General features: G+C 43.2%; 1 protein-coding gene and 1 long non-coding RNA gene across 5 annotated transcripts in view; one reads left to right on the top strand and one right to left on the bottom strand.

Moving 5' to 3' along the window:
* Positions 1-986: 986 nt before the first annotated feature.
* The window catches only part of pak4 (p21 protein (Cdc42/Rac)-activated kinase 4), a 35,659-nt gene continuing 21,685 nt past the window's right edge, over positions 987-14,960 (bottom strand). For 2 of the 4 annotated variants that reach the window (XM_020643483.3, XM_020643484.3), the window contains exons 2-11: positions 13,735-13,974; positions 13,420-13,622; positions 13,102-13,297; positions 12,723-12,959; positions 12,060-12,518; positions 11,822-11,955; positions 10,677-10,803; positions 7,646-7,771; positions 7,412-7,546; positions 987-5,834 (exon numbers count right to left, since the gene is read on the bottom strand). In XM_020643483.3, coding sequence (XP_020499139.1) covers positions 5,679-5,834; positions 7,412-7,546; positions 7,646-7,771; positions 10,677-10,803; positions 11,822-11,955; positions 12,060-12,518; positions 12,723-12,959; positions 13,102-13,297; positions 13,420-13,622; positions 13,735-13,938 — 1,977 coding nt within the window. In that variant the 5' untranslated portion in view covers positions 13,939-13,974 and the 3' untranslated portion in view covers positions 987-5,678. The remainder of the gene's footprint in view (positions 5,835-7,411; positions 7,547-7,645; positions 7,772-10,676; positions 10,804-11,821; positions 11,956-12,059; positions 12,519-12,722; positions 12,960-13,101; positions 13,298-13,419; positions 13,623-13,734; positions 13,975-14,960) is intronic. The other 2 variants (XR_010667106.1, XM_065960030.1) reach the window with 2 other exon arrangements.
* LOC136180454 (uncharacterized) lies at positions 8,876-11,742 on the top strand. The gene is made up of 2 exons (XR_010667107.1): positions 8,876-10,068; positions 10,616-11,742. It is a non-coding gene; the product is annotated as an uncharacterized lncRNA (long non-coding RNA).

The following is a 14,960-nucleotide window of genomic DNA, read 5'->3' as shown; positions in this document are numbered from 1 at the left end:
ACAACCGGCTCTACCAACTGAGCCACAGCCGCCCAGATCAAAACACTGATCCATCATATCCCAAACAGATGTAGATAGAGAAACAACATGTCAGTATTTGTGTAATTCAGACAGGTGCAGGGGTTTGCTTCCAATTTTTGTTGCCGTGGTTTCAAAACAGGTTACAATATCTTTTGATTTTTACAATCCCATCAAAGTTTAAAAGTCTAGTATGGTGACAACCCAATCTCAAATTACACGCTAAACTCCAAATCCAGGTATTTTATAAGAAACTAACTGAAAACTTGACTTTCTGTCACAGAGAGCACAAACACAGCTGACCTGAGGTCTGTGCCTCTTGTCTCCTTTTAGTCTGTTTATAGTAAAGCTGCAGAGTTTCAGTCTGCAGAGCTGCAGCTCAACATGCTGCTGCTGCTCTGCTGCTGCTGCGACTGACTGGCGACTTGACGGAAGTGCTAAAAATAAAACTGTGCTGACTCTGCTGCTGACATACAACCGGAAAATTGTTTAAAAAAAAAAAGCAGCTCATCAGGCAGCAGGAGGAAACTTATACCAGGCATGTTTTCAGTCAATCTTTTTATCTACAGTAAGATATTCAGATTCAAGGTTCTATATATAAAATCCTGTGACTTGCTGCAGCCTCATTTATCTGAACAGATGTTTTGGTGGATTATCTCCTCTTCCTTTTCTTTTCTGGTAGTTTAATTCTCCTGATTACATTTTTGATTTTAAAGGGTCAATATCCACTTCACCATGTTCCTCTAACTCTAACATGTGTCTCTAGTCTGTCTACAAACCCCCCAATGATGAGAAAAATCCATCCTCTCCATCTTTTGCCTGCTTTCAATGTGTGAAAGACAAAAAGAAAGACAGGAAGACAAAAACGTTCCATTCTTCAGTAGCAACATCAGTGAGTGAAACAGGGCTGGAGTGTTGAGAATAAACATGTCAAACAAACGAGAGGAACAGACAACACACAGGAGGGATGACTTTTAAAAAATCTGTATTTGCAAAGTGAAATCTAGTTTTTTTTTTTACAATACCAGTGAGATTTACAAAAAAAACAGGATGGTGCAGGAACGACTGTCGGAACCTGAAGTTTGACAGAACATGTCATCAAAACCAGCTTTTCACACCAGGAGAGAGTCGATGAGAACCAGATGAGTCCATAAAAGAGTTTTTGTTGTCACATATTTGATAGAGCGGGCTGCTGATTGGCAGAGGAAACCAGGTAGGGGTTTTCCAAGAAGCAAGACTTTACCTGGACAGTCGTGAAGATGCTGCAAAGCAAGGCACTAAACCCTGAACAGGAGGACTACAGCGGCTAATCGCCTGCCAATAATCAAGAATGAACAGAAGAGCTTTGGGCGCTCTTCTTTGTGAAGCAGAAAGGCGCCAACAGAGACGAGTCGTAACAGTCCTGCTTCTTGAAAAATCAATCTGAAGAAGTGCCCTCCACTGTTTTTGAAAATGGTCAGGAATGTTAATGAGCACTTCAGCCTGAAGGAGCAAACACCACCGGGCCCCAAAAAATGACGTCAAGACTTTTTCAGTTACGAGCGATGAGGAGAGGAAGCGTCCTGGATTCTCCTTTCAACATCTCCAACAGTCGTAGTTTCAATTCAGAGTCACAATCTGTCAAGTAGTGATTGATAATGTTAAGGCATGAACTGAATATGCACACAGACATAGCTTCACAGAGCTCACACACACATGCTCTCACACACACACAGACGCTCACACACACAGCAGTAGAATCTGGTTCACTAAGTGTGTTTTACAGTCTACTGAATCAGCAACATCAGTCCAACAGTAGAAGAAACCGATAAGTGATTTTCACATTGACGATAAAAGAAAAAAAACACAGATGTAATGTGTGATGAAGTGTAACAGGAACATCCTTTAAAGTGTTTCATGTCACAGTTTGTTTGTGTACAGCTGAACTGAAGGAACGCCAACACAACAAACGAGTATTAGAGACGCTGATATGAGAATGAATGAAGTTAGAAGAATATTTCTAAAAGTTCACAAAGAGAGCTCAAAGTATGAGGCTGATTAAATGATGAATTGTAACTTTGTTCAGAGCACAGCAGGGTCCAAACTCAGAGTGTTTTCTCTCTGTGGGCTGCAGTGTGTGAACCTCATCACAACACGAGGAGCTCTGACCCTTAAAGCAACCAGCCTTAGTGTTTTTACCTCCAAAGATCATGTCCTTCTTATCAAACTATCACCTTTTCTTGCTGCTATAATAACTCAGATGATCATTTTGTTCCTCTCAGCGGCTCTAATACTCCGTCAGTATCCAGATTACAGTCGATCATGTCATTGGTCTCTCAAACAGAAAAGCAGGAAACATGACAGATACATTTACCAGGACTGATCAGGAGGAGGAGTCTCACCTTCAGTATGAGGTGTGTTTGCTGTAAACCCATTCACCTGTCTTTAAAGTTAAGTGATGAATCAACATGTGCAGTCTGTCACTGGATTTAAAAGTGGCATCCATATTCAAATGATATTCAAATGTGAGATTCTGACTCAAAACAGAAAACTGGAAACACTAACTGATTTAATTTCTCCTCTCCAGCTGATTGTCTGTCAGCCCATCGCTTCATTCAGCTTGGCCTTCCTGTCTCTTGATTATAAACATTAGAACTCTCTACGTGTTTCGTAATGTGCGTGAGTCATGATTGACCCACTTCAGACCAAAAAAAGATCCAGAAACTGACACAGCTAAAAAAAAATGGTTTTGCCTGCCGAGCTGAAGAGGAGACAAAGTACAAAAACGCCCACCACAAAGATTCTTCCTCTCAGTGAACGTTCCCGAGGAAAGAATTGAAGCGGTGGGAACAAAGTTGAAGATTAATCAACGTGCAGCCCGCAGACTGAACATGCTCTGAGGCATGATCACATGACGATACGTGTTGTTAAATGAAGCTACGTTTCTCTGCTTGCACTGTTAGCCTGTAGCTGCAGACAAACGATGCTAAGGAGGGGAGTACGTTCTCTGTGGTTTGAGGTGCAGCCTAATGGACTGAGCATCAGTAACCACAGTGAAAACAAACCCTGAAGGCTACTGCTGCTTTTCTGCAGAAGTTATCAAGTCTCACATCCTCCATCATGTGCAGCTACATATCAATAACAAACACGATGACGGCCACTTTAACACTTCTCTTCACACCAAAGCTGCTGCTCTCTGCAGGTTCAGTATATTCAACAATTTTAGAAAACAAACTGGGAGCTTGGAATAAAACCAACTTCCCTGTTTAAAAAAAAAAGTCTTCCTCCTACTCTGTGCTGCTATTCTTCCTCACAGTCAAGGCCTCACAGTCACTGATACAGCAGTGAGTATCAAATCTGTTTATGTGTGTAATAAATGTGTGCTACAACGCAGAGAAAACTTGCAACCCTGTCTTTGTAACGTCGTGGACACATAAAGTAAGTATCCCTGACAGGAGGCCGCATCTTAACACCACAAAGTGTTCTCTGTATTTATTGAAAGGAGAAGCTAACCAGTGGGTTTTTAGTAATCTGTGTCTGATCTGACTGGAGGACGCTCTCTGCAGCAGCTGATCTGGAAGACAGAACGATTGGAAACAGCAGTCTTAGCATAGAGAGGGGAAAGTGTCTACATCCTGTGTTTATGTGCATCTCTATGTGAGAGGGAAGACGTAACCATGGCCCCCCCCGTCTTTGTTACTATTTTCATTGCTACCAGAGAGATACAGTGTGAAACTACAGAAGTCTTCTGATGAAACCTGACCCAACACAAAAGGAGAAGAGGAACGACAGGAACCAGAGCGGAGACGAGTTGAGCGGAACTCGCTTTCTGGGTGGCTGCTGAGGCGGTCTGTAGGGGATGTTTGATGCAGGGGATATGAAAGTTCATGTAGTGTTCTAAGCAGCGTTATTAACTCCACCATGGACCCCGACTTCAGCCTGTTAAGAGAACATCTGTAGAGGCTGTTTCTGTGGTCGCAGGGAGTTCTAATAAACGTATTTCCTGCCTCGCTAGCGGAGCAAAATGTTGGTAATTACAAAAAAGATCTAAACAAAGCTGCTTTTCTTCCTCAGCAGTTATACTCCTTTGGGCTTTTTTTTACATAAAGCACTCTCACATCAGGAGCTGCAATTAAAGAATAATCGATTAAATCGGACAAAGAGGCGTAAAGGAACATGACGAGCTCTCCTCAACGTCAGCAGAACATCAGAAAAACAGCGACGATGTCAACAGACTGACACCGCAGAATAAAAACAACTCAGTCATTGATTGCCTAAAAAGCAGCTCGTGCTCGTTTTCTACCTCAAGTAGACGTTATTTCAGTTTGAGTCATCGTCTGCTGAAATCACTCATCATCTAAAAAGGTGACGCTGATGAAACCAGACACCCAAATAGACTAAAGGTAAATTGGGACTATTTTTTTTTAGCTGTTATGTCAGGATGTCTCATCTGTTCAGCTGTAGTCTGTTATTCTCCCTCACGTTTCTGTAAAAACCGACCTGCTCACATGTCGTAGTCTAGAGTAATAAAATACACAAAATAAAAAGTCTAGTGTCTATCGTGTGAAATTAACTGGGAGTGCAGCTTCTATCTCTTATCAACAGTGCTTCAAAACATCGATCACATCTTTCTCTAAAATAAACCGTGAAACAAATCATCATCATAATAAAAACAATCACAAAATAGAGATATCAAAACATCAAAACTGATATATCTCTCTATGTTCATTGTACTTACACAGGGAAATAAAGAGGGGGGAGAAAAAAAGAGTAAAATTCATCTGTTAAAAAAAAACACAACTCCAGTGTTGATCTCCTGACATAGTGTGTGTGTGTTTGTTTACAACAGGAAGCTAGTGTTTATCCGGCTACAATAAAAGTCTGACTCATTTCTGAGTGTAAGGTTTTCCTCCCTCAGTAGTAGGTTCTGGGTGTGATGAGGATCGAGTCCGAGTCTGGGATCCGTCTGCGTCAGAAGTCTTTGTAGTGAGAACATTCGGCTCCCAGATCCTCAAAGAGTGAGAAAAAAAAAAGTGTCTACAATTGTTTCTGAAGCCGGACAGCGAACCTGTGTCGCCTTCCAAACATCAGGTCGGTGTGCAAAACCACCTTCACACTTCAAATCCAGCTCAGGTCCAAATGGAAATATTAAAAGCAGAACTCTTTCCAGGTCAGGCCCTTCGATTGGAACAAAATGTTGAAAAGAAGTAAAATCACTCGACAGGCGGGCTGTGGCTTCTCTGCTCTTCTTCTTCTCACACATATGAGCCATGAAACACCGTCATTAACAGTGTTTCCAACAGGTTTACAAATACACACACACACACAACTCAATCACGCATACAAACACACGTACACAACTCAATCACACACACACACACACACAACTCAATCACGCATACAAACACACGTACACAACTCAATCACACACACACACACACGCACACGCACACGCACACGCACACACACACACACACACACACTGCCTTATTGCCTCTTGTAAAGGGAGCACACTCCCCTCGGTTCAGTGATTCACAGAGGAAAAAGAGAATACTCCTGCACTCCTGCTCTGAAGCTCTGAGCACAGTTTTGACCTCTTGTCTGTGTGCAGGAGGATCCGGATCCACCTGAACCTGCACACGCTGCCCTCCGCAGTCCGGAGGTCTTAAGTGTCACGTGTCTCATCTCATCCTGTTCTGCCTCATCAGAGGGACGATGCAGGACGGTGGGCCCGCCTTCGTCAGGAACGGATGCTTGAGGAGCTCGCTGGCTGAGGCCCTCTGAGCCGGATCCCGCACCAACATCCGGTCCAGGAAGCCCTTGAGGAGAGGAGAGACCTGTGGCAGAGGGAGGAGAACATGCAGAGCGTTAATTATAAGTGGGAGTAAGTAAGCTACACATCAGGTAGCTGGTCGTGCATTAGAAGTTGGATGCTGGGGACTAAAAAAAGAAGTTTATGCGACGCTCTTTCATCTATAGTCTAATAAATTCAGACATTTTGCACATTTGGTAACTAGACTCACATATTTGAACTTGCTCATTGATATATGACTAAAACAGCAACAATTAAACAATAAATCAAGACAATGAAAATCATGGAAAATTACAGTGCTAATCAAACCTATCTCTTTGTTATTTCTCATACTAAACAAAGTGTCTTTGCCAGATTATTTGATAACTATAAAAAAATAACTTTTACAGTCAGAATCTGAACCAAAGGTGGAGAACAGAGAGACAAAAACACACTTCAGTTACTGTGTTCATGCGTTTGCGTGTTTTCGTACTGTGGGAATCCACTTATTAATTTCCATTTCGATATGAGTTCTCGTCTGGCTTTAATCATTGTGGATGCAGGGACACACAGAGAGCTTATGAGTCATGGTGTCTGCACACTGAGTTCACTGTTTCCCTCTCGATCTGTGATACACAAACATATATTATCCTTAAGGATATTATGTTAAAAAAAAAGAGGCTAATACTGAAAGACAAAAAATGATTAACAGAGTTAAAATACATTTTTACTCTAAAGTGGGTTTAATGTTCCATCTTATTTACATAATGATGCCATCATGTCCATGTTTGTTTATTCAGTCTATTCACACGAGAAGCCCTAGTGTTTGTAAGTCCATTTTATTCAGAACTCTGACCTACATTTATATTATGAAAGGTGCCACATGAACAGAGTTTATATTAATTATTATGACTGAGAGCAGCCAGGAACGCAGATATATGTCCTTCAAAATGTCTTTTCTTTGTTTCTCACTCTTTGGCAGACTCCAAAACACAACAACCTTAAAGGTCAGATATTCTGCAAAATACACTTCACCATGTTCCTCTAACTCTAACATGTGTCTCTAGTCCATCTACAAACCCCCCAATGATGAGAAAAGTCCATCCTCTCAGTATTTTGCCTGCTCCACTTTTCAGAAAATGTGTGCTCAAACAGGCTGTTTGGAGATTTTCCCTTCATGACATCACAAAGGGCAGTAGCCCCTCCCCCAGGTGGGTGACACTCCCACAGCTAGGTGTTTGTTCTGCCCTCTGAGTCTGCCTTACACAATAGGACATGGAGCGAGAAAGCACCGAGTACACCCAAGTCCTTCCAGAGAGGGGGCGTGGTCAGACACAGCTCATTTACATATTTAAAGGTACAGACACAGAAACAGCCTGTTCTGAGCAGGGCTGAAATAGAGGGGTTTATAGACATGTTTTGGGGAGCTCTGAGACGTTTTTACAAGGAGGATAAATAAATGTCCCAGGTTATAACCAAACTGTTGATTACAGCAAGTGTGGTTAAAATATAAAAGGACTCGTCAATGATTGACTTGTTTCAGCTACAGCGGAACAAAAACAACATCCTGATGTGTTCCTGGATGCTGTTGCTTCACACAGCCGGTGTGGTCTTTGTACCTACCTTGTGCAGGTTCTTCAGTTTGGGGGGCAGGTTGTCTCGGATCATTTTCATGGCTTTGAGCGGTGGCTCGTTGAAGTACGGCGGCTCTCCATCGACCATCTCTATGACCATGATCCCCAGAGACCAGATATCCACCTGCACACAGCGAGGAGACATCATCAACATTAAGAAAAAGTGGGCTTGTTGGGTGGTTAAGATTTAAAACTATGGTTGAATACCGAGTATGAGTCTTACCTCCGGCCCATAAGGCAGTCTGGATATGAGCTCTGGTGCCATCCAGTACGGCGTCCCAACCAGAGACTTCCTTCTTTGCACTTCTTTAGACACCTGAGCGCAGAACCCAAAGTCTGAAAGCTTCACCTGGAGATGGACAGAGACAGACAAAGACATGGAGGGAGAAAGAGAAGGAGGGAGAACGAGATGGAGGGAGAACGAGATGGGTGAAAAGGTGAAAACAGAGGGACACCAATGTCAGTATTTGTTTCCACCGAGTAAACAACACAGAAACTATAAACCCAAAAGTCATACAGATGCACCGATCCATTTTTACTCAGTTCTGATCGTATTGTGCTGCCTGTCTTCACACACAACAGAGAACAACTTAGTAACCAAGAGTTTTCCACATCTAAATAGTGTATGTGACGTTTAATAAATCAAATAACTCCAGATCGATACATGAATCAATGCTCAGTAAATTCATACCATCAGTCACTATTCTGTCTCGGGTTAAAAATAAATGTTTGGAGGAATGTCTGGCTCTGCAGTTCAGATGGTTCATTATTGCATTTTATAGATAAAGTCTTTCACTATAGAAAATATGGCTTTTGAAAATGGGCAGATGGAGAAAACTATTTGAGCTCCTACTACATCAAATTGAGTTTCTGATGCACAGCTTCATTTTCATGCTTTAACAGTTGAGTAGTCTGGTCTGTGAAATCTTTCCCACAGTCTCAGTTAACACCCACCCCTCTATAAGAAGGTCTGTGCAAGGCTGGATATCTGAAAAGAGAAGCAGCCTTTCATGTTACCCACAAGGGGGAAGACCGCTCCCCACAGGTGGCTCAGAAAGAGGAACCGAACAAACTTGGCATGATGACCATTACACACATGAACACTCCCGTAGACTGATACCATAACATGATGGCTGACACTGGCCTCCTGAGCATCACTAAAAACATCTTTAGTTGGAGAGAAAGCATGACATTAATACTCGACTTAACCACAACACAGATCAAATGTCTTCTTCACCTACTTTTTACATAACCCCACCTACTGCCAAGAAACATTTCAGGCTTGGTTTAGTTTGCTTCCTCTGCCAGACCAAACAGGTCAAACCAAACCCAGCACTGCAACACTAGAGCGAGCAGCAGAAAGATTTCTGTGAAAACATGTGACCTGAGATCACACATCTTCCTCTTATTAAACACTACAGCTGATGAAATGAAAACTAACTAAATTACACAAGTCCTCGTTTGGAATTTGTAAAAAAAACATCCATCCAAAATGTATTTAATAACAAAACAACAACAAAAACAATCAACTGTGAGCTAAACTATTTACATCTTTGGTGCACACATAATTAATTTTTAGTCTGTGTTTCATTTTGACACCAATGACAGCATGTTAGAAGTTTAATGTTATTTTAAGTTTTGTGTTTGCAGGTGAAAAAAAAGTGTTTAATTAGCAGGAGTTTAAGAAATCAAACTAGTGACCACGGGTGTTTTTTTCCAGTATAGCTGTGCTCTGTGATCGGTGTGACTACCGACTCTGCCTGGCCGTGCATGCTGCTGCAGGCCGAGGAGTGGATGGGTAAAACCACAACTCATACAAGACTTTTAACCACCAACACTCATCAGGGAGGCTGTGGTTTTTTACCATAGTTCATCTCAACTTCACATGTGTGACGTGTTATGCAGGTCATGTTTGTGTAGGTGTGAAGGAAGGGACTCAGCAAAAAGCTGCGCAGGCCGGGCCGAGCTTACACGCACATAAATGAACAAACTAAATGCAGGGTTACTAAGCGAAATGTCATCACATATCATTTGAAAAACGAAGAAATGTGCCAAAACTCTCCGTCAAATTGTGACAGTTAACGCCAAATGACTTGAAATTAAGTCAAGGCTCGGATGATTTTTTGTCTATACACTCAATGAAAAAACTGCTTATTTTAAACCTTAATTCACGTGTTTTGTGTACGTGCTGTAATATACCACCTCATTTACATGTGTGCTAAATAGATGCATCTCACTGCTGCAAAACACATTTCGCAGCATGAACAAAAAGGGATTGATTGTCGACTCAGTTTTGCTGAATTTGAATAGTTGTATCACCCTGAAGAGCAATGCAAAGGCAAAGCACTAAAGACATTTAGCAGGAGGCTTCGTTAGACACATGGCAACGATGTGGCTGAAACCTCATCTCAGCAGAAGCATGCATGCATGAATTCTGCAGCAGAAACAAGTGCTACATTTGGCAAGTGTTAAACTAAAGAGAGCATATATTTGAACTGAACCTAAAGGCCAGAGACTGCCGGAGACAGAGACCAGGTACTGTATGGACGCTGACTTCAGAGGTTTCATGTTGGTTTCACTTTCTGCAGAAAGCAGAAACTTGCCAGTCAACAGGCAGGAAGTGGACAGGCATCAGCCCCAGCAGTGGTGAGCAGAGAGGCACTTGGTTCCTTTTACAGACCAACAATTTCCTTTATTTATTTCTAGTAAATCTAGGTTAAGTTCTTCCCCTGGCCGAGGTGCTGTGCTGAGGCTTTGTATTTTGCAAAACACTCTGAAGAGTGTTTGTATTTGCAGCATGGGGTCATTAAAGGCCTTTCTTATCAGCAATCACGGTGACATGTCGGAGTAGAAGACGGACAGACGAAGCTCAAAACATGAACGATCGCTGTAATGTCCGGTTAACTGGCTTGTTTAAATGTAACACTACCAGAATTAATGTTGTTTGAATATACACTGGTCTAGGTGTCTGCCATGAAAAGCCCTAATATTCTTTAATACTCATCAAGTGCAGCTTCACTCAGTTTGTTGATTGAAATACAAAATCAGATGTGTGAGATTAGAGAGAGAACTGTGTGATAACATTTCATTTCCTTTAACTAATACGGATACGTTTTCTGCATTCCAGGAAGCTTCTGATGTATTTAATGTCAGCATTTACTCCTTTTACAAACCATGTTTCCTGCTTTTAAAGGGCTAAGATGTGAAATCTGGAGTAAGGAGGAGTGTAGCAGTGTGAGGTGTGAGTTACATACTCGGCCGTCATGCGTGAGGAGGATGGAGTCGCTCTTGATGTCTCTGTGGATCACACCCTGTGTGTGCAGGACGGACAGCGCCTTCAGCACAGACAGGCAAACTGTGGCGATCTGCTCCTCGTTCATCCTGAGGAGAGAAAGGAGACATCAGAGAGTCCAAGTCAGGTGTGATCACCTCTTAAACCACAGTGATGATGTGTTCCAGTCACAACAAAAAAATAGACATTTTCACTTCATAGAGATATCAGATTAGTTTTTTCATATGAGTCAAAAAGTAACCTACTGTGGTCAAGATTCTGTTTAATATGACAGGCCGCAGTGCTCTGTCTGTCTGTGCACCTATGAGATAACACTGCCCCCTTGTGGAAGAAAGCAGTGTGACAAGCTAGCTTTATAATAAATGAATTAAAGAATTAAAGCAAAGTAGTGCTGAGGCATAAATAATGATTCATTAGGAATGAAAAGGCTTCATTAACACTACATATATTGGTTTTATAGAATACAAGGTGATAGATCTTTAAACAAAGGTTAAAGTTGCATGTTGTGCAGCTTTGTAATAATTAAATTAAGGCAATGCAAGGAGCCTCAAACTCAAAACTTTAGACCCTCTAAGCCTTTATCATCACAAATTCATGGTCAGAGAATATGAAACTGTGGGGAAAAAGTTTTCAGATTTTTTTTTTTTTATCGCAATCAGTGTAAATAGTCACTTTGTTTAATCTACTAGGGGAACACATGCCATGTTGTCCCTCCTCTCTGTAGCCATTTTGTTTGTCTGTTTTTCATATTCACTGTGTTTGAGGTTTCTATTGTCTGAGTTTCTCTGTAACACTTTTTATCTGGCTCAAAAACTAATTTCCCCCTGGAGACAATAAAGTGTAAGTTGGAGTTGTCATCTTCCAACTCGAGCTAGCTGACCTCATTTGCTCCAGACTCTGAACAGACGAGACTACCGAACCTGCTGTTGTCTCAAATGTTTTTCAAATGACATGTGTCATGTTTAATGTGTCATGTTATGTCTGAGCTGGTTTGTTCCTAGTTCTTAATAAACATTTATTGAAAACAATTGTTTTTTAAGAGTGCTGTGTAGACACAAGATTATGTTGAAATCAAAAATATATTCATCGCTTTAGGAGTTTTCTCACCTGGTGTGTGTCACGATATCAGTGAGAGCTCCTCCCTCCAGAAACTCCATGACGACCCAGAGCTCGTCTCCAACCAGGTAGCTGTTGTACATCTCCACCACGTTTTCATGGTGATAGTCCCGCATGATCACCACCTGCAGTTACCAAACAGGAGGAAGTAGCTTACTCATTAGACTCAAAAGAACAGAAAGGTGAACTTGGTGGCAGGTAGAGAGAACATGATACAAAGAGCTCGTACCTCGTTGAAGAGGAGTTCTCTGCGCTGCTGTTTCCTCAGGTCCATCTTCTTCACAGCCACCAGTTTCCCGGTGGTCTTCACAGTGGCAATACACACAATCCCGGTGGATCCCTCCCCTATCTTAATGTAGTGGTCCAGGTAGGTCCGCGGATCGCCCGGATCCACCACCATCTGTAGCGCCGCTCTGAACTGCTCGTGAGAAACCCTCTGGGGCTCCCTCTGTGGCGAGCGGCCCTGAGGGGGAGCACCTGATGCAGGGGGCCCGGCGGGCGCAGGGGGCCGCGGGGCTGGGACGCTGGGGTGAGGGGTGTGAGGGTGCTGGGTGGCTTCAGGGGTCAGGCTTGGGTGTGAAGTGTGATGAGGGTGCGCGTGGCTTATGGGGGGTTTTGAGCCGGAGGAACTTCGGGTGGAGCCGCTAGAGGGGCCGTTCTGAGGGGAGGATTCATGATGTCGGACCGGCTGGAACAAAAAGAGAAGAACGTCACCAACAACAAAACAAAAAATATCTATAGGAAACTGTAAACAATGTATTCACATAATCCATGATCCAGCAGCAGCTCCCTCATTTTAAAATGATCTTTAATTGCCTTTAACAACACAACACTGACAGGGAAAGTTGCTGCTTTTATTATGGTATGGGGTTTCTCGTGTCAGTGCACCTACCTGCCCTGTGGGGCTGCGTCCGCCCTCGCTGTCCGCCCTCGGATACGTGTTAAACGGCCGTGTGTTCGGCTGAGCATTCTTTATCACCCCCTCTGTTACTGGCAGGTTTGGGGTACGAATGTTGGGTCCAGAGAGAGGCCTCTTGTCCCTGGGAGACTGAGGGCTGCCGTCCCGCACCATGTAGCTGGACTTTGGCCTGTGTTCTCCGGGTTGATCCCTGTGGGACACCTGCTGCTCCTAAAGAGAACAACGTTTGGATGAGAGATGGACTGGTTGTTTTAACCCTCTTCAAATGCATAATTTCTCAAAAATAATATATAAGTAAATAAATAAGTATGAGAACGAGGGGCATGAATTAGGGTCCATCTGCAGTCCTAACCTGGTCCCGGTCCCGTGGTGCTCTGTCTCTGTGAGGGGGAGGAGGGGGGCCTGAGCCTGGTCTGTGCACCCTGCTGGGCTCTTGTCCACGGGGCTGCTGCTGCGGCCGACCCTGGACTCCCTCATGAGGAGGGCGGATCGCACGCTGACTCTGACGGGGGTCACCTCCACTCTGGTGGTCTGGTCTGGGTCGGTCCCTGAGAAGCACAGTGATGCAGAGATAACTACAGGTGCTGCAGGTGTAAAGATCTTGTTGCCCGTGACATATATTCAGCACGATGCTGCAGAAACAAGCAAATATCATATACACACTCTTTACCTGTCTTGTCTGTCTGGGTTTGAGTAGTGTCTGTGGTGAGGGTCTCCGTTCTCCTGCCCTCCTCCTGAAGAGTCTTTGCGTGGCTGGATGGGAGGGCTGCCCCGTCGCAGGGAGTTGGAGCGAGTAACAGACATGGTGTCAAACTCATCCAACAGCCAGGTCAGGGAGCCGTCGACTCCCAGCTTGTTGCCACGAACAATTGTCTAAAGATTGAAAAGAAATATTTATAATTCAATTTATTTTGAAAATGAATCATATTCAGATTTAGTTAATTTGGCGACTTGTTTGTCATGTTTCAATTTCTGCTCCTCCCACCTTTCGAGGCTCCACAGTAGTGATGACCGTCACGTCGATGAACGGTTTGGGCCTTTTGGCCGTGTCTTCTATGAGAGACTGCCATTGCCGTGGCAACCCCACAAACTTTTGCTCCTGCTCGTCAAAGTCTGTGTGCACGCGATGCTCGAAGTTCGACGGAGCAGAGATCTGGATGCGAGACTTGGTTTTCTTTTTGGTGAACATGATGGCGGCTGAGGCAGCTGCAGCCGAGCATCAGACCTGCAGGGGAGGAAGCAGAAAAAGGAGGGAGGGTGAGCAGGAAATATGCAAATGCACAACTTATATGTAGGATATGTAAAACACATCATAAATGCCCAAAAGCATGCAAGAGGCATAAACGGCAACTTGAGAAGCATACAGTTACTGTCTTTACATTTATGAAGTATTTAAATCGTTAACAGTGTATTAACTGCAGGCTGAGCGTTATTTGCCAAAAAATATTCATCCCCATTAAAGATCATTCTCAGACAAAGGCCGAAAGCTTTTTAAAGCAACAACCAGACTGATAAAGAAAGCTGATTCTAGCATCACCACATGATCAAGTGTGTTTTTTTTGCATGTGTAGTTCAGCTGCTAATTTACATCCCAACTGCCTTCCAGCTCAGTGAGCATTTAGAGTTGTACAGACAATAAAGCAGCAGTGACCTTTAGCTGAAGGTCATCATCAGCAAGACTCAACAATAAGACGACTGCTGCTCACAAATGATCAATGACAGAACAACTGCCCATGCTTCATATTCCCTCACAGGCATGAGAACACAACCATCCTGCAGGGGGAGATAACGTAAGAGCAGCTTCTTCCATGTGTATCCTCTATGACAACACAGTGACGGTCACAGCTCAGGTGTCACACTGTGCTGGGAAATGTGCATGTTCACAACACTGACTGATGACAGCTCTCTTACCGTCAGGTGAAACAGATGCTGGTTCTATTCTGGACTTTGCTTTATTTAAAAATAACTCAGACTTTAACTTATCAGTGTATAAGTGGGAGAATTTGCCTGTAGAGCGTTTTCCCAGCACTGGTATCTGAAGTACTCGTACTGGATACAATCTGATGACAACAACATAATGAATCATATTATTTGCACCTCTGTACTCTTATTTTGGACTTGGAAGACTTATTACCAGACACACATAGGAAACAATATATCACCACAAAGTATTGCCTCAAAACTTGGCATCAAACTGAGTCAAAAAGAAAA

This window comes from Labrus bergylta, chromosome 11 (genome assembly GCF_963930695.1).
Source record: "Labrus bergylta chromosome 11, fLabBer1.1, whole genome shotgun sequence".
Taxonomy (NCBI): Eukaryota; Metazoa; Chordata; class Actinopteri; order Labriformes; family Labridae; genus Labrus; species Labrus bergylta.
Note: the sequence above shows the minus strand (reverse complement) of the source record. Positions and strands in the feature narration are given on the sequence as shown.